Raw genomic sequence first — 24127 nt, 5'->3', positions numbered from 1 at the left:
TCCCCTGCCTGGGTAGTAAGGGGGTGCCACGAGCAGGCCTGGGCCAGGCCCAGGTCTAGGTCAGAGGTAGGCACTGTAGGGCTGGCTGAGCTGGGAGCCTGTGGAACTAACAGCCAGCTTTGATCTAGTAATTCCACAGGGAGGCAGAGCTCAGCCTCCTCTACAGCCAGCTAGGCCCCGCCCCCGCGGTGTAGCCACGCCCCTAGCGACGGTAGGTGCCACCCCCTGACAGTGACCTCACTCCCGGGCTGTGCTCTCCCCCCCCCCGCCTCTCCTCCGCGCCCTCCGACCCCGCCCCTCGGCCCCGCCCCCAGGCCGGCCGGTGCTGGCTCGCGCCGGGACTCACTCGCCCCTCAGTCGCGGTGGCCGAGGCAGCGGCGGTCATTGGCCGGGCCCGGCGATGCGGGTAAGGCTGCCCCTCCCCGCGCGGCGGCCCAGCGGTGACAGGCGGGGTCCGACCCGCTCCCCTCAGCCCCTGAGCTCCCTGCGGGGCGGGGCCAGCAACCGGCATCCATCGCTCCTGGGGGTCCGTCCCCCTCCCCCGGCGCCGGCGCGCTCTCGGTTTGGGTAGCGCGGGCGGGGGGGGGGGGGGACCCGATGGCCCATGGGGGGGCCCGGCCGCGACAAGGGGCCGCTGCGCCGTGGGAGCCCCGAGCCGACCCGATCCGGCCTCAGCGGCGCTAACTGCGGCTGCCCGGAGCGCGCTGGGCCGGGCCCGGCCCAGTGCCGAGCTCCGCACCTTGTCCCGGGGCCAGCGCTTCACCCGGAGCCCGGCCGGGCGCGGGGGCTGCCCGCTGGACACGGCGCAGAGCCGGACACGCCCGCCAGCTCCCCAGGCGCGTCCCGACCGTCACCCAGCCCGGGCCCACGTCCCATCGCCTCCAGGGGACAGCTGGGGAAACTGAGGCACAGACAGGCGTGGAGCCGGGCGCAGTGACACGGCTCTGGGTTCCCGCCCCTCTGCCATTGTACACACGGGGAATAAAGGAGGGCGCAGGCCTGAGCGAGCAGCCCTTTATAGGGCACTTTCTGCCGGAGGTAGAGAGGCGGGTCAGTGGGTTATTCCTGCTGGTGAGCAGGAGTCCTATGCATTGGACAGAGTGCTAATAATGTACTCTCGTGCACAAAACCACGGACAGGCAACTACGGAGAAAAGGAACTAGCAGAAAAGCCTTACACACACTACAGTCGTGAATTTCACCACATAGCTTATTTCGCTGCATTTTGATTATCACTTGAAAGATACCTGACCAAACTTGTTGCCACGGTACCACAGAGCATGCAAGACAGCTTATGTTTTTTGTCAATATGATACTATCAATTTTTGTGGATCACTATTACCTATTCTCACTGTCAAGTTTCTGAGTAAGCTTTAGTATCAAGCTAAATAAGTCTTCTGTTGATCTTTCAATTATTATTTCACTTTTAAACATTTTAAAATTAAATCAGAGCTTTCAAACATTAATATCCAAGCTGAGAAATTCAACCTTGCACTCCTTTAGAAGTCAGCGTGACCTCTAAGCAATTAAAAAAAAATTAAAGGTACTGTACCTCCCGTAGAGTCCTACTGCCAATGTTTATAATTTTACAATCCTGTCCCTCACATGCACACCCCTTTAAAACAAAATATATTTTTCAAACTATTGCTCTATGAAGGACAGATACAAAAGGCAAAACAGACTCCAGGGGACATGGTGAAACTGACTAGGTACAAAGTATTATCAAATGTGAAATAAACAAACCTCAGATGGATCATTTTTAAATTGATGTCTCTAAGTTTCTGTTTTCAACAGTATAATACTGTAATGTATTTGTTTAAACATGAACATTTTTTCTTGCTTTATCGGTTCTCTTTTCTTAGCTTTACACAGGCATTATCACAGATGTCTTTATTTATAATCCTTCCTTTGCAGACTGAAATCCGCAGTGGAACAAGAGTCAGACTGAATAACGCACACAATGTTGATGACTGGGGGAGAGAGTGAAGGACATACTGTTCTTTAGCATCATTATTACAGATTATTTAAGACAAAATGAAGATCTTTATTCTGATTTGGAAACATTAGAATTTAAGCATCTGAACTACATTTTCTGTTTTCTACCTTATAAGTTTTACTAGTCATCCCATATTATTGCAGTAACACAGAAATGCAGGACCAGCAATTGGTGGAAAGTCCTAGCACCATAGAAGCATTAAGCTGGATGTCTTTGAAAGATCTTACGGCCAAAGTGAGTGGTATGTCTCTCAGTCAGAATAATGAGGGAATTGATGAATGTAACATAAATGAAAGCAGAACTAAGGAAGATACAGTGGAACTTGAAATGCTGCATCAGAGCATCCCCTGGGGGAATGGTAGAGGAAGAAATTGTGAAGGGTTTTCTGAGAGCATTCATTGTACATCAGAATCTAACAGTTCCTGGGGTGATTTTGAAAGTTTCAGTGAATCCTTAGTCAAGTCTGAGAGCATCAGTCACACTCCTGAAGTTTTGGTGAATTCAGCAGAAACAAAGACGTCTAAAACTGACGTGGAGTTACATGGAGAATATTGCAACTCTTCTCATGGGCATCACTGCTCCAAACCATCTGTACACAAGGGGAGGGAAGCTAGTGCTAGTTCGCAGGATAAGGTATGTATTGCTAGTAAGTCAAAGACTCTGCTAAAAGTTTAATTGTTGTGCTACAGTTTCTTTGGGGTACTAGAAAGCACTTTCTGCAAACTGCACTTTGGGAGGATACACTTTTAGGAGGGAGGATAATGTAATTGAATGCAAAGTTGAAGATTATGAAATGTGATTCTTTTTCATGAAATACTGTAGATTAGTATTTAGTATTTTTATTGCTATAATGCTTAGAGGCCATAATCAGATTGTGTTGTGCTAGGCATCATATCAACATAGAGTAAGCTACTGTACATGCTCTGGGGGAGGGACTTATCTAAAAGACAACAGCTAGAATATGTGAGAGAGGAGGACAGGGTTACAAACATTTTATATATTTAAAAGCAGAGATTAGTGGTATGCATAATTCTTAGCCAATTATATCAGTGATTACAACTCACCACCTACCTACGTGTTATCAGATGGTAGTTTTCTGAATGTGCTATGCCAGAAGTGAGTTTCGAGAAGGGATTGAATGGGTGGTGACTTTATGGATTTTGACTGGGAATTTTACCCAGGAGCAAGAGGTAGTTTGGGAGAAAGCACAAAGGTGCTTGTGGGAGAAGTGGTGATTGAGGCTGGAATCACTGGCAGAGAAAGGTGGGAGTTGCCTTGTGATAAAACACTGGGATTATAGAGAGGGTGGCTCTAAATTGTGGATGGTTTTGAAAATTAGGACAAGAAGACTGGGTGTGGTGGGACAGAAGAGAGGGGAGCATATGGAGAGATAAATACACATTACTAGTTACTCCTGGCCAAAACAGACCATACCAAGTCATTGGATTTCTCTCTAAAAGAGACATTTAAATCTCTTCTGCTACCAACATCCTACTTTAATCTGTATGCTTAACCAAGGCAAAGAGATGTATCTGATACCTCATAGTTAAGTGGCACACATCACTTTGAGTTGTGTGTTCAGTTTCAGGGCAGAGAGACAGTGATGGGCTATTGAGAATTCCCCTTGAATATATAATGTATATGAAAACAATGTAATTTATCCCTCACTTCCCCCTACAACTGTAAGCTCTTTGGGGCAGTGACTACATCTTGTGCGTGGAACATACCTAGCACATTATTGTTGGCAGCAGTGACAAATAGTAATAGTTTGAGACAGAGCCCTTAGGCCTCAGGATACAGTCAAACAGCAGTTTCCTGGGCCTATGAAGAGACTTCCTGCCTGCCCCTCCCCCCATGTTGTTACCTAATTGTCAGTTATGACATTTTATACCTTCTTCTGAAACATCTCCTATTGGCCACTGTCAGACAGGATACTGACTAGAAAGACCACTGTCAGCCTGCACCCCAAACTCCGCTTTTCCTCCAGCATTTATAATGGTGTTAAATATAAATTAAAAAACACTTTTATATAAGGGGAGGGTCACACTCAGAGGCTTGCTATGTGAAAGGGGTCACCAGTACAAAAGTTCGAGAGCCGCTGGGCTAGTCTGATATGGCAATTCCTCTGTACCTCGCCTTAACAATGTAACGGATCTGAACTCTGACGTGCATTAGACGTTCGTTATAATTATGACAAAGCCACAAGATGAGGGAAAATAGGCTGGAGTTGAGTGTTAGAAATAATGTAATTAAGCAGATAAGAAGACTAGACATAGAGAGCATCCAGGAAAACGATAAATAAATGTATTTGTACTAACTTACCTTTATCTGATTATACGGTTGACTGGTGGGCCAGCTCACTGGCCAGTACGCTGAAGAAAGCTCCCAACAGTGACATAATTTTAACATTTTCTTTAACAAAAAGAGTTCAGTATCAACTCAACACACCTTTCATAGACTATCGTTCCTTCATGAAAGTCAGGACCTGCTGCCTGGCCTTTCCTAAAGCCTCTCCCCTGTAAGGCCTCTAATCCCTGCAGCTGTCCCCTACCAGCCCATCCACCTGATTGATGCACAGCCCCTCCCCAGTCTTTCCTGACCCACTCTCCTCTGACTAAAAAAATAACAGGAGTACTTGTGGCACCTTAGAGACTAACAAATTTATTAGAGCATAAGCTTTCGTGGGCTACAACCCACTTCTTCGGATGCATAAATAAATTTGTTAGTCTCTAAGGTGCCACAAGTACTCCTGTTATTTTTGCGGATACAGACTAACACGGCTGCTACTCTGAAACCTCTCCTCTGACTGAGCAGGTTCCCTCTTACAGGAGGGGCTTTGTCACATGACACTTGGTCAGCCATAGCCTTAAAACAGCGTGCTGTTACATATGCACAACAGCATGAACAATTTCCCCAGCCACATGTGTGTCTATATAGATGGTTTGGACACCCCAACAATAACCCTTCAGGCAAGTTAGCTCATCTGGGTCTATATGTTAGGAATAAATCTCCCTTCTGACAGTATCAGGAGTTTGTGGGGAACCTAGGACTCAACACCATTCCTTGAGACTTTCTAGGCAGTTCAGGCTCATCCCCTACATAAGCCTTCCACCAGCTCCACTGAAAGGGACTGAGCATGCCCTGTCTGACCAAGACTAGTCTCCTGCTCTATAGCTGGAAAATAATGTAGGAAAAAAAGAAAAGCTGCCAGGGTTTACATTCCTGGTTTCCAAGGTGTCACTATTCAGTCTCCTACAAACCTGTGGCTAAGATGCCAACTCCTTCACACCCCATCATGGAATGCAGTAAAGAATGATACAAGATGGTCCTCTGGCCTACCTTCCGCACACAGAGGTGGTTTAAAAGGACACAACTAAATAGTTTAGTCCCAAAATTAGACCAGCTTGGAGAAGGTTATAATTTGGTAGCGAACCAGCTGTAGATTTAAACTACACCTCTACCCCGATATAACGTGACCCGATATAACACGAATTTGGGGGGAGGGGGGCTGCATGCTCCAGCGGATCAAAGCAAGTTCAATATAATGCGGTTTCACCTATAACACGGTAAGATTTTTTGGCTCCCGAGGACAGCGTTATATTGGGGTAGATGTGTATTTGAATTTAAAAAACATTAAATGGATAGTGTCAAGTAAGAGTTCATATTCTGAAAAGTCCCTGGACTAGCATTTACTTACACTTAAAACTGCATTTTTTTTTTTTTACATGTTTTCATTTTAAGACAATATATATGGAGATATACCTATCTCATAGAGCTGGATGGGACCCTGAAAAGTCATTGAGTCCAGCCCCCTGCCTTCACTAGCAGGACCAAGCACTGATTTTTGCCCCAGATCCCTAAGTGGCCCTCCTCAAGGTTTGAACTCACAACGCTGGGTTTAGCAGGCCCATGTGCAAACCCCTGAGCTATCCCTCCCCCCATTGAAAACAGACTAGGGAGTTTCACTTTCTGGTTCTCATGCAACTACAGAGTTTGGGTGGCAAACACCCTAAAGGAATATTGCAATCCAAACAAACTTTTTAAAAATCATTAAAATAATTCTATCATTCTGGGCAAAAATGGAATTAAAAGGTCAAAAATCAAACCTTTGGAGCAGATAGAGTGAGCATTTCTAGACCAGGGCTTGACTCTGCATATCCTTACTCGGGTTAGCAGTCCACACTCCTGCAAGTAATCCTATTAATTGCACTGGGACTCTTTGCATGAGTAAAAGTCATTCATGTGGATAAGGACCTGATCCTCCAAATCCTCAGTCATTATTGTCATAGGAGGAACAAATGTATAAGTTCTCTCTTCTGGCTCTACACCAGCAATTAAAGAAAAACACCATTTCATGTGGCGCACACAAGGAAGTAAACAAAGATTCATTTCAGCTTTATTGGATATCCTGTAAACTGTGTGCATATAGTTAACTATTGACTACTTATATAATGTGAATATACCTCATTTAATTGAATGTATAAACATGATGTATGCGTATCTACATCGGTCACATACTCTGAGCCTGATCCTTTATTCAAGCAAAACACTTGTAGATTTTAGTGGGTGGTGTGCCACTACTAATGGGCTTTGCACCAGGCTTAATGTCAATGGAAAAAACTCAAATTGACTTCAGTAAGCTTTGGATCAGGTCCTGTGTGAACTGCACGATTGGCCGCCTTATGAGGTGTGTAATAAAACTCTGCTTTTTCTAGGCCAATCTCAGCTATGAGGATATTTTTAAGTTGAGTTTTCCAGAAGTCATTGTACCACAGTCCACAGAGAGCATAAGAAGCTTAGATCAAGTTCTTGACACAGATAATGAAGACATTGGGATTCCTGAATTTGCGAAGAGAGAGCTTTGGTAATGAGTTTAAATAAACATTCAAACACCCGGCAATAATACTGTTAATTTTTCTGAAAGAAGAAATTGGGGGGAGGAGAGTGGACTTACTTGTTTCAATTTAAAATAAGCTATTTCAGTTGTTTAATCAGGACATTAATTTGATCAGATTATTGGGTTCAGAAAGGAAATGGGGTTGTTTTTCTAGTCCCTGAAAAGCATAACGGTCCACTTATCAGTGGTATTAATTCTTTTTGTAGAATTCTTACTGCTTTTGGTAGCACTTCTGATTACTAAATTCCTGGAATGCTGGACACCAACAGACAGTGTATTCTTTCTGTTGTCAGCATTCCTTCATGTCTGTGTTGTTTCTCTTTCATCAAGAGTAGAGACACAGGTCCTTCTTTCCCAATCATTGGTACTTTTCTGACAGCCTCCCAATTCTCCCAGTAATTATTGCTCCTCCTGTTAAGCTAGTTGCTCTCCCTAATCAGTGGTGCATCTGGTTTCCTTCCTGGAGATTATGAAGTTAACAGCAGTTTAAATGGATAACTTGGCTGTTAAATCTGCTGGAATGCTGATCAACTTGTTACCTGTTTTTGAAGGATTTCTGCTTCTGCACTAGTAGCTGTTCTGATTTCTGCATACATCTAGAACATTGTAACTAAAAAGTAGGCTTGGTTATTTGTTCTGTATATTAATGAAGGTCCAAGGATTAACGCATGCAATAAAATAAATGTTTTTATTTAGTTTTCCCTCAGTAAACCCCTCACATGCACACCAATCTGATCAGGTAGCTTACTGTTGGGAAAGGAAAGAGAGAGAGAGATTATTTTTAATTCTTAGAAGGCACACCAATATTATGGTGCTATGTAACATACAAGGAACCTAGATATTCTAGGTGACAAACTACCCATGACAGATGTTAGCCACATTGCTTAATGCACTACTGGAAGGCACACAGATAGTGTGGTGATGAACATGGCAAAAAAACCTGAATAGAATAAGTAGTTAGGCTTCTGCAATTTGACATGCTGATTTAGATGCCTAATTCTTTTCCTCTGTGTTTCCTTGGAGCTGGGCCTTTGCTTTAAATACTGTTTGAGCATCACAGAGAAGGAAATCACACCTACCCAGATGAGAACAAATATGAAAGGTAACCCACATGAATATCAGGCTGGCTCAATGCAGCCCGAAAGCTGAAATAAGGAAGAGGGTTGAGCGACACAGACTAACCAAACTGTAGGTTAGCTGCCTTTGAAGAGAAATAAGTAGAGCTCTGCTTTGTACCTGCTTGCTCTCCACAACATGAATTGGACACCACCACCTCTGGATCATGATTTTTCTAACGCATATTTCCTGTCTACTTCTACTCATTCTGGAGATATGTGGGCATATAAAGCTCTCTCAGACATGCTCTTACTGTATGGCTATTTATTTGATGAAAAAAATCATGCACAATTTTTTTGCCATTGCTTATATCATTGAGATCATGCATCTTTGTTAGCAAGTTGGATTGATGACTTGGACAAATAATTCTAAGAAAGTCAGTTTCCATAGTAGGTGATTCAAGGTGTACCCCTGTACAGTTGTCTCCAGGGAGGTTGCATTAGAATTGAAAATTAGATAAGGGCTTTATATGATGTATGGGCTCAAGATCATTGATTTTGTTTGGAAATTTTCTATGAACTACAATTTCAAGTTGCATTTCTTTTCTAGCATTGACTCTGGAAACCTCTGGAGAACTCTTAGACACCCCGATAGCACCACGGGTTTAAGATGTCCCTGGAATAAATCCCACTGCCAGGAAAACTTCTTATCTGCTCTTGGAATAGATATAAATCAAAAGGTAATTTAAAAATATGTTTGGCTAGAACACCACTGTAAGTGTTTGATTTAAACTTGTATTCATTTAAGTCATCCAGGCAGAAAAAACATGTGTCAGTCACACAGCTGCACTCGGAAGTGTATTTTGGTGGATCGCAAATGCTAATGTCTTCAACTAGGGCCTTTTTGATGATGTAAGGGCTTGTCTACACAGGGAGTTATTCCTGATTAATTCCTTGTGTGGACACACTTATTCCAGAATAATGGAGTAAATCAGGAATAGTTGTTCCACTTAAATTCACACCCTACTTTATTCCAGATGAATTGTCATGTGTAGACAAGCCCTTAGTTTAAGACTTCTCTGCTAAGATGTTATAACTATTATAATGATGCAAAGACCAAATTCTGGCTGTCTTTGCCAATTTAGAGTAGAGAATGTATTGAAGTCTCTGTTGTAATGACAGTATGTCACTTTGTTTGGAATCAATTTCTGATTTAGTTGGCAGAGTTCCACACGTGTAGGGTTTTTTCACCTACTTTGAGGTGGAGGAGTTATCAGAATTTATACAAGACATTATGGGTTCAGTCCAGTGCCCAGTGAAGTCAGTTGACTTGACTTAAGAGGAAATTGGACTGCTCCTTGTGAAAAATGGAATCAGTTGGTCCAGTTAAGTTCTGTATGCTTGAATATCTGGCTTAACTGTACAGGTTGGAACACAATATTCAGTTTGCCTTTACTCAAATCATTTCACCCATTTCAGGATTAAAAAAAAAAAAAAAAAAGAGAAAAAACATGTTTTAAATAAATTCAAAGATTAAAAAACAGCAACATTTTAAACTCTCAAAGCAGAATTGTTACTATTCAATCTTTTTATGTTGGAAAGATTAATTGGAGGTAGCTTTTTATTATAATCACCTGTTTAGTTAGCACAAATTTAATCTTCTTGCTCTGCTTTTTAGAGGGAACGATAGCTTCATTAATAGTTGCTGTTAGGCAACCATCAGGAAAGCTCTTTGAAACTCCTGGTGTAACCTGATTAATCAACCTTTCACATGAGTTTAATCAAACAAAATTGCAGTGCTGGTTAGTCATGCAAGACCTGGTCTACACAGGAGTTATACTGGTATAATTATGTTGGCTAGAGGGGTGATTTTATTTTTAATTGATATAGTTAGAGCATTACTATTGTCTTAGTGTGAATGCAATTATATCAGTATGAAGGCACCTGTCACAGGCTAGGTACACCCCATCACGGGGTGTCAGATCATGTGTTGTCAAAAAGAAGGGAAAAGGCTGTACCGCAGCCAGTTAGTTCTTATGTTGATGTCCCTTACTATGAATTTGGTAGTGCGGCCAGCATCAAGAGCATAGCCCTCCCACCCAGGGCGGCGTGGCCCAATGGTCAGTCAATAAAGTCACCCCACTCTGGAATTAGGTGGTCTGTTGGCCCATTGGTGAAATGGGGCACCACTCGGGGTATATGGCGCCTAGGGTAACAGGACTCAGGCCCTCCCTGCTCCTCTGAGTCCCAGCCCAGGGCCTTGTGGTGGTGGGGTGCTCACCACCGAGTCAGCAGGGATCCTCCCGAAACATGCTGACTGGTTCCCTGGTTCACTCACTGGAGAAGAGTTTAAGTTCCCTGGGCTGCTTCCTACCCTATCTCCCTCAGTAGTGCTCCATGGTTCCCCCAGGTCTCTGGGGTCCTCAGGTGGTGTAGTTCCTGCTGGCACAATCTCTTCTCTGGGATCATCAGACAGCCTGGAGTCCATCTGGAACTCTGCGTGCCATGGCTCTGCAGTTGGCGCCTGCAGTCTGTATCCTCCCCCTTCAGCAGCATGCCCAGACTGAGTTGTGCTGCTTTCTTTTATACTCTGCCTCCAAGCTGAGCATGCCCAGCAGAATCGGAGGGGCGGGGCTTCCTCAGTTTGCAAAGCACAGTTAACCCTTTTGGGGTTGGTGTGGGATAGGTACACCCCATCACAGCACCTTATACTGGTACAGTTAGCCCTATTTCTGTACAGGAATAAATATACTGGTATAAGATGTCTTTATGCTGATATTAGAGAGACTAGATGGGTGAGGTAATAACTTCTATTGGACCAACTTCTGTTGGTGAAAGAGACAAGCTTTCTAGCTACACAGAGCTCTTCTTCAGGTCTGGGAAAGGTACTCGCTGTCGCAACTAAATACAAGGTGGAACAGATTGTTTAGCATAAGTAGTTAACACATATATCTAAGACAATGGTTCTCAACCAAGGGTACATATACCACTCGGGGTACATAGTAGTCTTCCAGGGGATACATCAACTCATCTAGATATTTGCCTACTTTTACAACAGGCTACATAAAAAACGCTAGTGAAGTCAGTACAAACTAAAATGTCATACAGACAATGACTTGTTTATACTGCTCTATATACTATACACTGAAATGTAAGTACAATATTTATATTCAAGTTGATTTATTTAATAATTTACTAAAAATATCTCTGACAAAATCTTAGCCTTATGCATGAGGTACGCCATGTGTTGGGATAGACATATACAGTACCCGTGGACTTTGAAAGGTGTGTTGTGGGGGATGTTGCAGTGGAGATTTATCTGCAGGTTTTGCATCTGTTATGGCAGGCAGAAGCGGATTATGATTTACTGGGACCCTGGGCACAAAGAACATTTGGGCCTCACACTCCTGGAGTGGCCTAGGCTCCCTGGGCAACTCCTACCACTGCCTGGCTCTGGCTTCTGGTCTGACCAGGAGATGGGGCCTCAGGGGGAAGAGGAGAAGCAGGGGGCAGTGCCCCCGTTCTGGTGCCAGTTGTCCCCCTACTTCTACCCAGGCTCCTGTGGGGGCCCTCAAAATGGCTGGGGCTCCTAGGCGTGGGCTCGTGTGTTAATCCGCCACTGATGGCAGGATCGGCTGCTGTTTTGAGTTGGTGGATCCTCGTCTGTGGGAAGCTTCCTTCTGAAGATGAGCTTTGAAGGCCAGAAGAGGGGGTTCAAGCAATATTTCTTTCAGGATGTGGTCTCCACAGAGTATGGGTTTTAGTTGTTTAATAATACCCAGTATGGGTTTCATTGCGGGGTGGTAGGTGACAATTAGGAGTGTCAGGTATCAGAGGGGTAGCCGTGTTAGTCTGAATCTGTAAAAAGCAACAGAGGGTCCTGTGGCACCTTTAAGACTAACAGAAGTATTGGGAGCATAAGCTTTCGTGGGTAAGAACCTCACTTCTTCAGATGCAAGTGAAGATGCAATTAGGAGTGTGTGGCTGGAGGGTTTTTTTTCCTGTATTCAAGCAGGTTTTCTCACATTATACTATATAAGAGCATCCCTAGTAGGGAGTGGTACCACTTTAGTGATACTGGTACAGTTAAAATGGAACAACTTTCTCATGTACACAAGGCCTAACCCAAAAAGAAAAAAAACCCTAGTAAGAGTAGTCTCCAAGCAACTTTTTAGGCCACAATCAAGCTGTGTGATCCAAGTGGACAGAATCTTGCCCCAGCACAGAACTGCACTGAAGTCAATGAGAAGTAGGTGGCGGCAGGGGATACACATTACAGATCTGATTATAGGCCAGGGGTTTAGATTGCAACTTCCAAAAATAAAGTTAAACGCCTATTTGATTATTAGTTTTGAGAGGGGGACCTTTTTTCAGAGGGCCAAAGCCCATTCCTGAATAAAACATTTCTGACATTGATGGACACTTAATATTATGAAGAGTGTTTTAAATTATGCTCCTTGTTTATTAGAACTTCTCAGGAGACAGCAAAGATGGTTTGGAGGAGACAAACGTTAAAATAAATGAAGACTTAGAAGATGGATTCAATATTAGTAACTGTAAAGCACTAATTCAAACCAAGGTAAGAGTTGTTCTGAGGCAAGTACATTAGAGAGATACAGGTCTCACATTTTACATGTCCCTGGGTGCTGTACAGACAGAGTTGTCAGGATTTCCCCTCCCCCGCTGGTGTTTTAACATGCTTTCTAGTGAGACCTGGCAATTCTTCAGCCAAATTTTGCTTTTTCAAATGCTCCTGGAAATTGTGCACTAAGTACTGTGTATGCACCAAGTGCAAAGTGATGTAAGATTGGGAGAGTTAGAACTTCAGGTCATGTGTTATTTAAGGAACCTGAGTTGCATGATTAGTATGGGCTCTATGCTAAGATAGTAGCAAACATGTAAGTTTGATTGATGACACTTTGATGACTGAGGAGGTCCAGTCACCATAAAACAGGATTAATGTGATGATGGCATGAATAAAAAGATAGCAACACTGACTCGACTCGCTCTGACAGAACAGTGAGGGAGGAAGGGAAGAAGAATGGAGGAGGTAGTTGTGTCCAACTGGTATTTCAAGTATTCAGAGTGAATCAGAGGTTAGGCTTCTTCAGCTGAGGGAAAGAATAGAGGTGGTGAGAAATAAACAAAAACTACTCTCACCAAAAGACTCAATAGCAAACTGTTTGAACTAAAGTGAAATAGAACTACCATAAGAGTTTGAGGTTTCAGGAGCAAAGGATATTACTAGGATTTAGCCCATTTGTGTTAGTATGCGGAGAGAGACGGCACTGGAAATACTTCAAGTGTTAAAGCTAGTTTAATCAGGTAATTACTTACCAATTGAAAATAACATTTTCTGGTGTCTGTACTTTGCCCTTAAATTTAGTCTTTATTTCAAGTCAGCATTTCTACGCGCTACGGGGCAGTTGTTAGTGAGCCTTGCAAATTCCATCAGTTTTCTGCTAAAGGAATTTAGTTCATTTTGAAGGAAAACTTCACATTTAGAAATAAATGTTGCAAAACTGCATTCTTGTTCGTTACTCTAAAAGAAAAGGCCTTTTTTTTTTTTTTTTTAAATAAGCCGTGGTAAGGTTTAGATGAGCATGTCGAACAAAAGTTCCCTTTCTCTTGAGCTGAAAATAAACTGTCTTGTTGCTGTGGTAATGCAAAGTGCGCACACACACACACACACGTTTTTAGTCCACTTCAAGCTGAATATTGAACTGTGCTCAGTTTTGGACACCTCAGTACCTGAAAGATATAAACAGGAGGGAGTTTAGAGAAGAGAAACAGGTGGGACAGAGAGACTGGTAGGATTGATTCATGAAAGTATAAACTGCAGATATTTTGTTATTTGGTAAGGGTGGGGAGATCTTTGCTGGCGACACACCTTTAACATGTGTAAGAGGCAGGTTTTTTTTGTTGGGAGGAGTGAATCAAGAGGTAAAAATCAACATGATGGGATGAAATTAAAGAGGAAAATGTAGGCTGAACAGGAAAATCTTATTTAACAAGATCTAATGGACTTTGGAATAGCTTCTCAGGAGAAACAGGAAGTCCCAGAGCTAGATATTGCAAACTAGAATACATGTTAGGCAGGGTCTTGTAGTGAACAATCCTGTACTTACTTAGGGATGGGCTAGATGTACTAATAGGCTCTTTTCCATTTATGTTCCTGATTGTAAACATTTCAATTTGGTAACCCTATTTTTGTCAGTAAGACTAATAATTTCTCAATCTGTTTGAAAATGTAAACTGTTTTAATTCCTTAAGTAGTTAAATGCAGGAAAACTATTAAACTTTTTTTTTCTCATTTGACTCAGTTGTCCGTATCACCAGATTCCAGATATGGTCATTTCTTTAGTTATAACCTGTTTTTGAAGAGGACACCATCAAATGGAAATATGCAATTTAAAACAGTCCCAGGAAAGAAGAGGATTTTCAGTACACACAGTCTAAAAATGAAAATTTTCAATAGTGATGTTTGCTAAAGTAAAAGTACCTATCTTTCCTTCATTTTGTTACTGGGTTGTTACCGAAGACTAGAGATGTTTTTGTGAAGAAAAAAGAAAAAAAATCTTATATAATAGCTGTATGTCGCACCTAAAGCAATTCTCTTACTAAAAGGTACTTATTCTATTTAGTTTTAGATTCTAGTTTTGTCCTAGTAAATTTTGGTGGCAGTCATGGTAAATGATGAAGTCATATCTTGTATGGTAATCCAGCTAGAATCAAGCGTTACATTTAAAGGCATTTGGTCGTCGCTCTGTGACCTTTTAATAACTGTTCCCTTTTGGGTCTAAATGGATCTTTTAAATTCAAACTCCCTCCTCTCCCCAAAAATCTGAACACATCTTCGGTGTGTTGTAAGGTGTGCCTTGGTGTTACCATTTCTTTTCCTTGACTTGCTTTGTTTTGGACCATCCTCGGGTCTGGTACTGTGTGCTGCTGATCCCTTACTCTGAGGAGCCCCTCTCCACCTCCACCACACGCACTATGACTTTCACATCATTTTCTGTTTATAACCATGGCTCTGTACAGTTTTACCTCCGTTGCTGAATGGCATTTTTACTGAGTGGCGTTCTAACACAGTTTAACCAGTTAGCCTGGATGAAGTCAGTGTTATAATCAGGTTCAGAAACTGTTCTAGGATCAGTCTCTGCTTGTAATAGAATGTCTTTTGAATGTGTTTGTAACGCGAATTTAGAAACATTCAGCCCCCAACCATTTTAAACTGTGCATAGTCATCATGGTTGTAAAACTGTTAGAAGCTAGTTGTGCAGTCAAGGCCTTATACTGTGCAGTACTGTAGGCTGCTATTTTAAGACTTTAAATTTCATACTAATGACTAACTCGTTTGCCCACTGTCCTGCATGTACAAGTCCCATAGTACCAAGTCAGGTACACTTCATATTTAATATCAGCCACAGAAGCTATGGCTCGCTCATGACAAACATTCATCTTCACTTGGTGTATAAGTTACGTTACTCATTAGCAAGAACTTTATATGCAGGTTATATCAATATTTGTTATTTTGTCCCTTATGAATGTGAAAACTTTGTATGATTGTTTTTATTCTAACAAACCAGATAAGCCTCTGTGACTTTATGTAGATAACTTTACTGCATTATAACAAGAGGTTTTGTACATGTTAAAGTATACTGTATATAGTCAAATTGTAAAGGCATGTGACAGAGAAACTGGATAATCTGAAATTAAATGTTTTAAATGTTAATTTAAATACTAAAATAATTCATTCTTTTTGTGTTAGGACCTGTATTTAAATGAGATTCTCACTAAGGCCTTGCCAAGACTTATGCACATGCTTAACTTTAAGGACATGCGTAGTCTATGCATAGGTATTGGCAGAATCGAGGCCTAAATCTGGGTAAACTCCATTCAGCAGTAAAATCAGAGCTGAGTTATACATTTACTAGCAGTAGTAACTTTCAGGATACCTCAGTGCTATTAATTTAGGGAAAAGTGTTTGCATAATGCCTACTCAGTTAATGGCAACAGTTTAGCTTAACCATTAGTCTTTTATTTGAATAGGTGCCATTTAAAATGGCCCAGGAATCCAGGGCTCTGATCCTGTAATGATTTCTGCGTGGCTAGACCCAAAGCTTTATGTGGGTGTAGGATCAGGGCCGAAGGTCTTATAACTTTAAAGAAACACTGAGCTTCCTAGCTTCGGAAACCTTCTTATAGTAAAAAGTTGGCAAGAGCTAACAAGTCTGCACTGATTTTTGTAATGTTGTATTTAATAAAATGTTCCAGATACAGGTTTCTGCTGTATGTATTTTTTCATCTCTCTTGAAATGGAAATGCAATCATTGCATTAAAGTGCTGATTCAAAAAGGTGCTTAAATACCCATGTGCAACTTTAACTATTGTCTTCACATCCTCAAGAACCTTGCCATATTGGGGTCCACATCTATAGGCTTTTTGTTTTGCTAGTCTAACCAGTTTTAGTTTAAAACATACTAGACACCATTTCAAGATTAGCTTGTCAAAATCTCTGTCCAAGGAAATGAGGGTGTGCAAAGCTTATTTAAGCTACCTAATGTCTTTTCCCACCCCAAAAATAGCTTTTATAGCACCTCTCATCAAGAGCATCACTCTTTACAAGCATCATCAAATAACTCAATCTGAATAGATTCCTAAGTAGATTCACATCCTATACTTGCCTAAGTTCCTATGCCAATTTTGTGGTTTTACCCCATTTTGCTCTCCCCTCTTGCCATATGAAAAAAAACAGGAGAAACTGAACACATACACACAATGCACAAAGACTTTGTGACAAAGTAGACTGAGAAAACAAAAACAAAATCTTTCAGTTAATACCTAATAGGTGGGGTTTTTCTTTTATCTGTTATTGATAGAAAGCAGAAGAAGGCAGTGTCCCTCTAATACCCTTTAATGTGGTCAAGAATTTCCATCTTACAGATGGGGAAAGCTTTTGCAAAGGTTGGATAACTTGCTTATGGGTACACAGTAAATCAGCTGTGGAGCTGGGTATACAAACCTGAAATCTTAACGTCGTGGCCATTGCTCCAACTACTAGATGTGTATAACAGCCTAGGGCATATGATCATGATTCCTTCAAGTGGCCAGCCCCAATCACTACATGAGCATACATATGTGATAGGCATACAGAAGACTTTTCCGTTGACACCTAGATTAGAATTTTTACCTGTAAATGCATCTCTAATGTACGACAAAGTGAATTTCCGTTGCCGAGAGTGGCAGGAGTATCAGAGCTGTTAAAAATTTCACACCCTGTCTGATGTAATTAAGATGACCTAATCCCCAGTGTAGACTCCATGAGGTTGATGGAAGATTTCTTCTGTCAACCTAACTAGCACCTTTGGAGGGGTGGATTTACTGCAGTGACAGAAGAACCCCTTCATCACTGTAGTAAGTGTCTACGCTACAGCTGCGCCGCTGTAGCAGTTTCTAGTGTAGACATCCCCAAACACCTGCCTCAGGGACAGAGGACTTGTAGTGCTGCTACTTATTACAATTCCCAGAGGGATCTCCCACAGCCTTCAGGAATAAAAGCAATGCTTACAAGCAGGGACTTAAGAAATAAACATACAAAAAAAATTAGTGAAAGAGTCCTGTTCTTTGTTATGGAAGATAGTAGGTGTGACTAAAAGTTTAAACAAAGTTGAAAAGTTGTCAGGCTGGAATTCTACTAGTGACTTCAGCTCACAAATATCAGCCCGGGAAGGGTAAATTCCAGGATGGTGGTTTAGACGTGTTGACACACCATTTACACAATGTCTAAAAATCTCTTAAAAGTAGGTAACAATGAGGCATTCTTACATAAGTGTGTACCTGTTCTGAACACATCATCAGGAGCATCTGAAAGAAAAATACAGAGGAAAAGTTTGATAGGGAGAGTGTGGTGGGGGAGAAACTCCTAATGCTAGTCTGCAATCTTGGGGCTAGGGAGAGATGTGGAGGATCCATCTTTATCCTATACATCAAGAGCAGGAGTTGGGGAGTGGAGTGTCTTGAGGAACATCTGATTTTGGCACTCAGAGCTGGAAGGATGGTCCAGTGATTAGGGAACTGGCCTGGGACTCATGAGACCTGTGTCCAGTTCCCTGTTCTGCCCCAGACTTCCAGTGTGACCCTTGGGCAAGTCACATAGCCTCTTTGTGCCTCTTCCCTATCTCAGGGCTGTTGTGAGGATAACTACATTAAAGATGGTCAGATGCTCAAATACTACAGTAACGGGAATCAATGAAAATCCATCGGCTCATAGGCACGTATTTACACAGTAGAGCTGGGTGGAAGTATGCTGGAAAGATCATACACAGATTTGCATGGAACTTCACTGAGGCTATTTCTACTCTTTCTGCTCAGCAAGTGGCTAAAGGCCAAGTAGTGAGCTCTAATATTCAGAGGACAAGTCCATTCTGCCAAACAGGACTCCTGAACACAAGTTTAAAACCAGTAAGCTAAAGTAACTACAACTGTTGGCCCCCTTCCTGGGCCCCTCTCATAAGAATCATTTGCAGTAATAAAATTCCTAAGCAGAGTTTCAAGGCTTTTCTAACTGCAAGAGGCACTGTTAGACTGTGAAGGACAAAAGCTAGCTAAAAAAAAAAAAAATGTCTTGGTTAAATAAGAGGGCAGGAACTGTTAAAAACACGTCTGGCACTAGCTGGGGAAGGGAAAAGTTGGCCAGAGTATTTGGCTCTTAACCCTGCCCCTGCAGAAACTATGGCAGCAAGAAAGAGGCCCTTGTCTGTGGCTCAGAACCCTGGAAGACTTAGGGCTCCAAGAACCAGGCTGAAGTGCCATCTTCCCCACTTGTTTCAGCCACATGCCTTAGCTTAAGCTAAGATTAGATGTAATTGGAGACAGGGACTTTTTTCTATGATGCATCTGTGCAGCACCTAGCACACTGGGGCCCCCAACCCGGCTGGGACCTCTGTATTACAAATCACTACAAACCGTACAATAGTAACAGCAGCAGAGGACCCTGATAAGGGATGCAGCAACAGTGTGATGATTAGATCTTTATCAAGGAAGGTGAAACTGTAAGAAGGGAGAAGGTGGCTCTAGTGCCATTGATTTAACACCACCAATAGAAACAATTTAGCTGCCTAGGATTATAAACCATAAACTTCTGCAGGCATTGGTAAATAGCCATATTACTGATTGAAAGCCAGTCATTAACTGCATAGTAAAGGCTTGTCTACACAGAGTTGTGCGGCATTAAACTATCCCAGTATAATTAAAATGGTACAACCCCACTAATGGGGACACAGTTACACCAGTAAAAAGGTGTTTATACCAGTATAACTTATTCCCATACAGGAAAGTGGAAAAAGCTACACTGTTATAAGGCACTTTATACCAGTATAACTGTCCACACTAGGGCTATGTCTACACTTGCAGAGTTTTTGCGTTGTCAGTTTCAACAGTGATAGTGACCCGGTGAAAGAAAAGCGCTGGTTTGTGTACTCACTTCCACAGGCATCAGAGTGTGTTTACATTTACAGCACTTCCATCACCAATGAGAGCAGCGCTCGGAGGGCAGCTATCCCACAGGATAGCTCTCGCCATTTTGATTATAGGTCTTGTGAGAAGGGGAGGGGGGGGGGGGTTGTGATCGCAGGGCATCCTGGGTCCCTGCCCAGCCTCCTCTCCCCAAACACTGATCAGCTCCAGTAGCCCAGCATTGCTCCAAGCAGGGGATGCTCCGTGGAACAGGTATTGTCACCTGGCCAGATAAGTGAGTGCTTCCCAAGAAAACAGGAAGGGGAGTTTCAAAGTTCCCAGGGCTTTCCAGGGGGAGGGTGGATGTCTGTTTACCTGGTGTCAGAGCAGCAGAGCTGCTGGCCGGAGTGGTCACCTAGGCACTGTGGGATATCCCGTGGAGGCTAAAAGCTCTGTAAACAGTAAGAATGTGTCTTCACTTGCACATCACCCAGAAGCATCACCGGTAAGAGCTGTATGCCTCTTGCGGAGGTGGTTTTCTTTTTGTGGTGAAAATGTTGAGTTTCACTGCAAAAAGTCATGGGCAGTAGATGCTCCCACAGTTTGTGTGTAAAAAAAGGGACTTTTCCCGCTTTAAATGGCAAGTGTAGACGTGCCCTAGGGGTTGTACCAGTTCACACTAAGTGAAATAGTTACCCTGGTCCAAAAATGGTGTGAACCAGGCCTAAGTCACCAAAGAAAGTCTAGGGGAAAAATGTTGAGGCAGCTTTCATAGGAGAAGCTAAGCACCCTCCATGTCATTCATTTAAGGCACAAATAGCTAAGAGGGAAGTGGAAATGGTTAGCTGGAATAGAGAAAGTGGTGTCAGACCTCTTAAGCCCTCCCATCCACTCTCTTTTCAAGAGGCAGCAGGGACAGCAGTCTCTTCTATAGGAAAACAAATGTAACTGCAACAGGAGGCAAAAAAGAGGAACCCACTTTAAGACAAAGGAACCATAGTCTGGCTATGTTAGCAACGCATAGTTTAGCCAAAGCAGTAGGAAGAGCAGATTTAATGGGAGGAACTGGAGCCATATGCTACTGACCTTTTGCTGATGTATGAGCATAGGTGCTGGAACTAAGGGCACCGGGGTGCAGCGGCCTGAAGTGCTTTCCATTATACGTGGGGTTTAGTTTGGTTCAATGTCTCTCAGTACCCCCACTATAAAAATTGTTCCAGCACCCCTGCATATGAGTGAAAGACAATGGCACTATTACACCTTTCTTCTTAAAAAGAACAGAAAGCTTGCCCAAAGGAATGGCTGTTGTATGGGTTTGATTCTGCCATGGATGGTGATATTTTTATTAGCTATAAAAGTCAGCCCTCCCATAGAGAGCCCTGCCTCCCCTCAAAGTTTCTATTATCAGCTTGTCCTTCAGCTACCAGGCTAAGCAGAGTGAAAACAACGTATAAGGAAGACCTAGCTATTCTCTGTCTCCAAGGCCAAGGAGAAACAATGGATTGGTGAGAAAGATTTCAGCTGTAAAAGCCTAAATTGCAGCTACTGGTTTTACCGGGGCAAGAGAAAACAATGGGTGTTTTTACAGTGAGGTGTATTGTCAGGCAAGTTTGACGGACACACTGGAATTGGACGTCATCGTAAATTTGAAGGAACTTCTGGAATTGCTACTGCAAAAGCCTTAGCAAGGAGGGGTGGTGCAGAAGTCTTGCCCTCCAGCCTCCTGGCCCTGCTCTGGCAGTTGTACTCTGCTATGGTATCTCACTCCACGCACGCATGACTGCCAGCACCACCCAAAAAAAGCCTTCTTAGTTTGGGGTCTCTCAGACAAAGTCACTATCCTTTCCCCCCACTTTTCTGAAGCTCTGGGCGGACCAGTTGACCTGGTGCAGTACTTGCTGACTACTCTAGAGTGATCTGCACCGTTGTTGTACTGCTCTAGAATACAGTCAGGGATGATTAGAGTCTTGCTCAGAGCAAATGCAATCCCCAGAGTGATGTGATTGGCTGTGCACCATTTGAGGCAATGTTGTGTGGCCACATGTTGGGTTACAGGCATTCTAGGAGGCTGCAACAGCTATCCTAACACTTTGTTCTCCCATAGAAGCAAGGCCTTTGAAAGCTCATCTGAGCAGAAGAACAATCTCCTTCGTCTAACCAGTCAAGAATGCTGAGATAAGACAGGCTGATATAGGAGGGAGAAGCAGAAATATCAGTGTGACTGAGGCATATATTTTGGCACAGAGCACTCCCTCATCCCAACACATCAATACCAAACTCCCGTGTCACAGGAGACATGCACAGTTACTGCCCAAGGCCAAATGCAACAGCTACAACAGTTTTAGGTAAAACATCATCTGCCTCACTCAAGCATCTCCCTCACTTCCTGCCCAACTTACCCCTGCTTTTGCAGAATATCTGCACAAAGTGTGTCTGAGGAGGTTCACGACTGATACTTGCAGCATTTACAGCACCAGGTTCCCCAGTGTTTCTGAATAGCTAAGCATCATTTGTGGCAAGGCCCAGCACCTCTTCAGTTCACAGCCCAACACCTCCTGCTTACTTTCACAAATGTTGCTTGGAATACAGCAGGCAGGTGTGATATCATCTACATTGCAGACTGCACTGTCACTGCTTGGCAGCAGGCTCCTCCATCTTGCTTTCAGCCTCACAAATACACATTTCCACCACTGTTCTGCTCCTGCCAAGTCTGTAGTTGAATTCCCAGTGTTGACAGGCTTTTACAGCTCCTGGCCAGGATATGGCAGATGGGGAGAGAAACAGTTTCAAACTGTTTCCTGCCTTAGGTCTAGTCTTCACTAGGAAATTAGGTCGGAAAAATCCACACCCCTAAGTGACAGTTAAACCGACCTAGCACCCTGGTGTAGACAGCACTAGATTGACAGAATTCTATTGATTTAGCTACTACCTTTCGGAGAGGTGGAGTACCTACGCCAACGGGAGAACCCCTCCTGTCGGTGTAGGTAGCATCTTCACTGGAGCCACACTGTTGCAGCATTTTAAATGTAGACAAGCCCTTAGTGGGAAGCCTGCACCTCAGCTAACAGGAAACAACCTGTTGATATCCGCTGGGGCTGATTTCTATTTTCTAGTAATCTGGGGCCATCTGAACTCCCTAAACTTAGCTGAGTACAAGATCCAAAGACACCACCACTCAAGAGGACTTTGAGCCAAGACAGGTAGGAGCCAACTGGAAGAAAAAGTTTGCCTTTTTTGAAAAATATTTTAGGAAAACTAAAGTTAGAAGTTATTTTCAGTTTAGAGTTTCCAAAGTCTGGCAAAAAAAAGGGCGGGGGGGGGGGGGGGGTAAATGTAGGCAACATATAAATTGTAAATGTATACAAGCATTCCCAAAATCCAAATACAACTTAGGTAGGAAAACAGCGTGGCTAGAATCTAAGCAGCTTCATGCTAGTTCTCTGAAGCTAAGAGTCTGGGAGAGGGTGGGGAGAGAGCCTCAGATAAATTTCCTGTGAATACTTGCTGTTCATTTCCTTTTGTTTTTTGCTTGTTGCTCCCATTCCTTGGCACTGAGTCATTTGCTCTAGCTGAATCAGTGACTTCCCAGCATCGGACACACAACCTTGCATTAAGATAGATAATGTAGTACCCATTCTGTGAAGGAGAGGGGGAGAGATAAGGAACTGAATTACACAAGTATAGTTTTAGAAGGTGGATTTCAGGAGGTACAGCATATTCTATGCCATTCACAAGTCTTTCATTTTGATTATGACTTTACATTCTACAGAATACCACCAAAACTTCAAAACATTGTTTTGAATTGAAACACACACATTTCTTTCAAAAAAAATGTCAAAACAGGACATATCAATGTTGTTGAACTCCCTTCCCCTCCCCCTTCACCCTTTTCTCCATCAAAACAGGATTTTGACAAGAGACAAATTTTGCAAAGTGTTTAGACTTAGCCGGAACTGCATTCTGACAGAAAACTGTTCCATCCAAGTTTTTCTGACCACTTCTAATTATTCTAATATATATAAAATTAAATCAGGATGTCAAAATGATTTTAGAATTTTGCCCTAAAATCTCATCAACATACCCATTCCTGCAAAATATTTTGATTTGGACAAAACTGCATTTTCCAATAAAAAACTATTCTGTAAAAAAAAAAAAAAAAATTTCAACCGGCTCTAATTGCCACGTTCTGTGGCCTGTACCATGCAGGGGATTGGGATCATAATGGTTCCTTCTGACCTAAGGGCAGGTCTTCACTAGCCGCTGGATCGGCAGGTAGAGATCGATCTATCGAGGATCGATTTATTGCGTCTCGTCTAGACGCAGATAAATCGATCCCCGAACGTGCTCCCCGTTGACTCCGGAACTCCAGTTCGTGAGAGGCGGAAGTGGAGTCAACGGGGGAGCAGCAGCGGTCGACTCACCGCCGTCCTCACGGCCAGGTAAGTCGACCTAAGACACGCTGAATTCAGCAACGCTATTTGCATAGCTGAAGTTGCGTCTCTTAGGTCGACCCCCACCCAGTGTAGAGCAGTGACTTGATTACGGGACGAGCGGCCAGCACGTCCCTTGGCCCGTGCCGCTTCCTGCGGCCCTCATTGGCCTGGAGCGGCGAACCGTGGCCAGTGGGAGCTACGATCGGCCGAACCTGCGGACGTGGCAAGTAAACAAACCGGCCTGGCCCGCCAGGGGCTTTCCCTGAACAAGCGGTGGCCCTAGTTTGAGA

The 24127-nt window shown here is 43.1% G+C and overlaps 1 protein-coding gene across 1 annotated transcript; it reads left to right on the top strand.

Annotated features, from left to right (window-relative positions):
* Nucleotides 1–1978: 1978 nt before the first annotated feature.
* On the top strand, nucleotides 1979–14498 carry CLBA1 (clathrin binding box of aftiphilin containing 1). Its single transcript, XM_065404266.1, has 5 exons — nucleotides 1979–2628; nucleotides 6711–6859; nucleotides 8558–8687; nucleotides 12416–12526; nucleotides 14271–14498. Exons 1-5 carry the CDS (start codon nucleotides 2149–2151, stop codon nucleotides 14436–14438), a joined length of 1038 nt encoding a protein of 345 aa, XP_065260338.1. The 5' UTR covers nucleotides 1979–2148; the 3' UTR covers nucleotides 14439–14498.
* Nucleotides 14499–24127: the final 9629 nt, after the last annotated feature.

This window comes from Emys orbicularis, chromosome 4, assembly GCF_028017835.1.
Source record: "Emys orbicularis isolate rEmyOrb1 chromosome 4, rEmyOrb1.hap1, whole genome shotgun sequence".
In the NCBI taxonomy this organism is placed as follows: Eukaryota; Metazoa; Chordata; order Testudines; family Emydidae; genus Emys; species Emys orbicularis.
The sequence above is the reverse complement of the archived record's forward strand: the minus strand, read 5'-3'. Positions and strand labels throughout refer to the sequence as shown.

Excerpts from the sequence above, each read along its gene's own strand:
- CLBA1 (XM_065404266.1), top strand. The coding sequence starts at position 2,149 with ATGCAGGACCAGCAATTGGTGGAAAGTCCTAGCACCATAGAAGCATTA. Across the intron at positions 6,860-8,557 it reads TTTGCGAAGAGAGAGCTTTG|CATTGACTCTGGAAACCTCT; the intron begins GTAATGAGTTTA and ends TTTCTTTTCTAG. Across the intron at positions 12,527-14,270 it reads AAGCACTAATTCAAACCAAG|TTGTCCGTATCACCAGATTC; the intron begins GTAAGAGTTGTT and ends CATTTGACTCAG.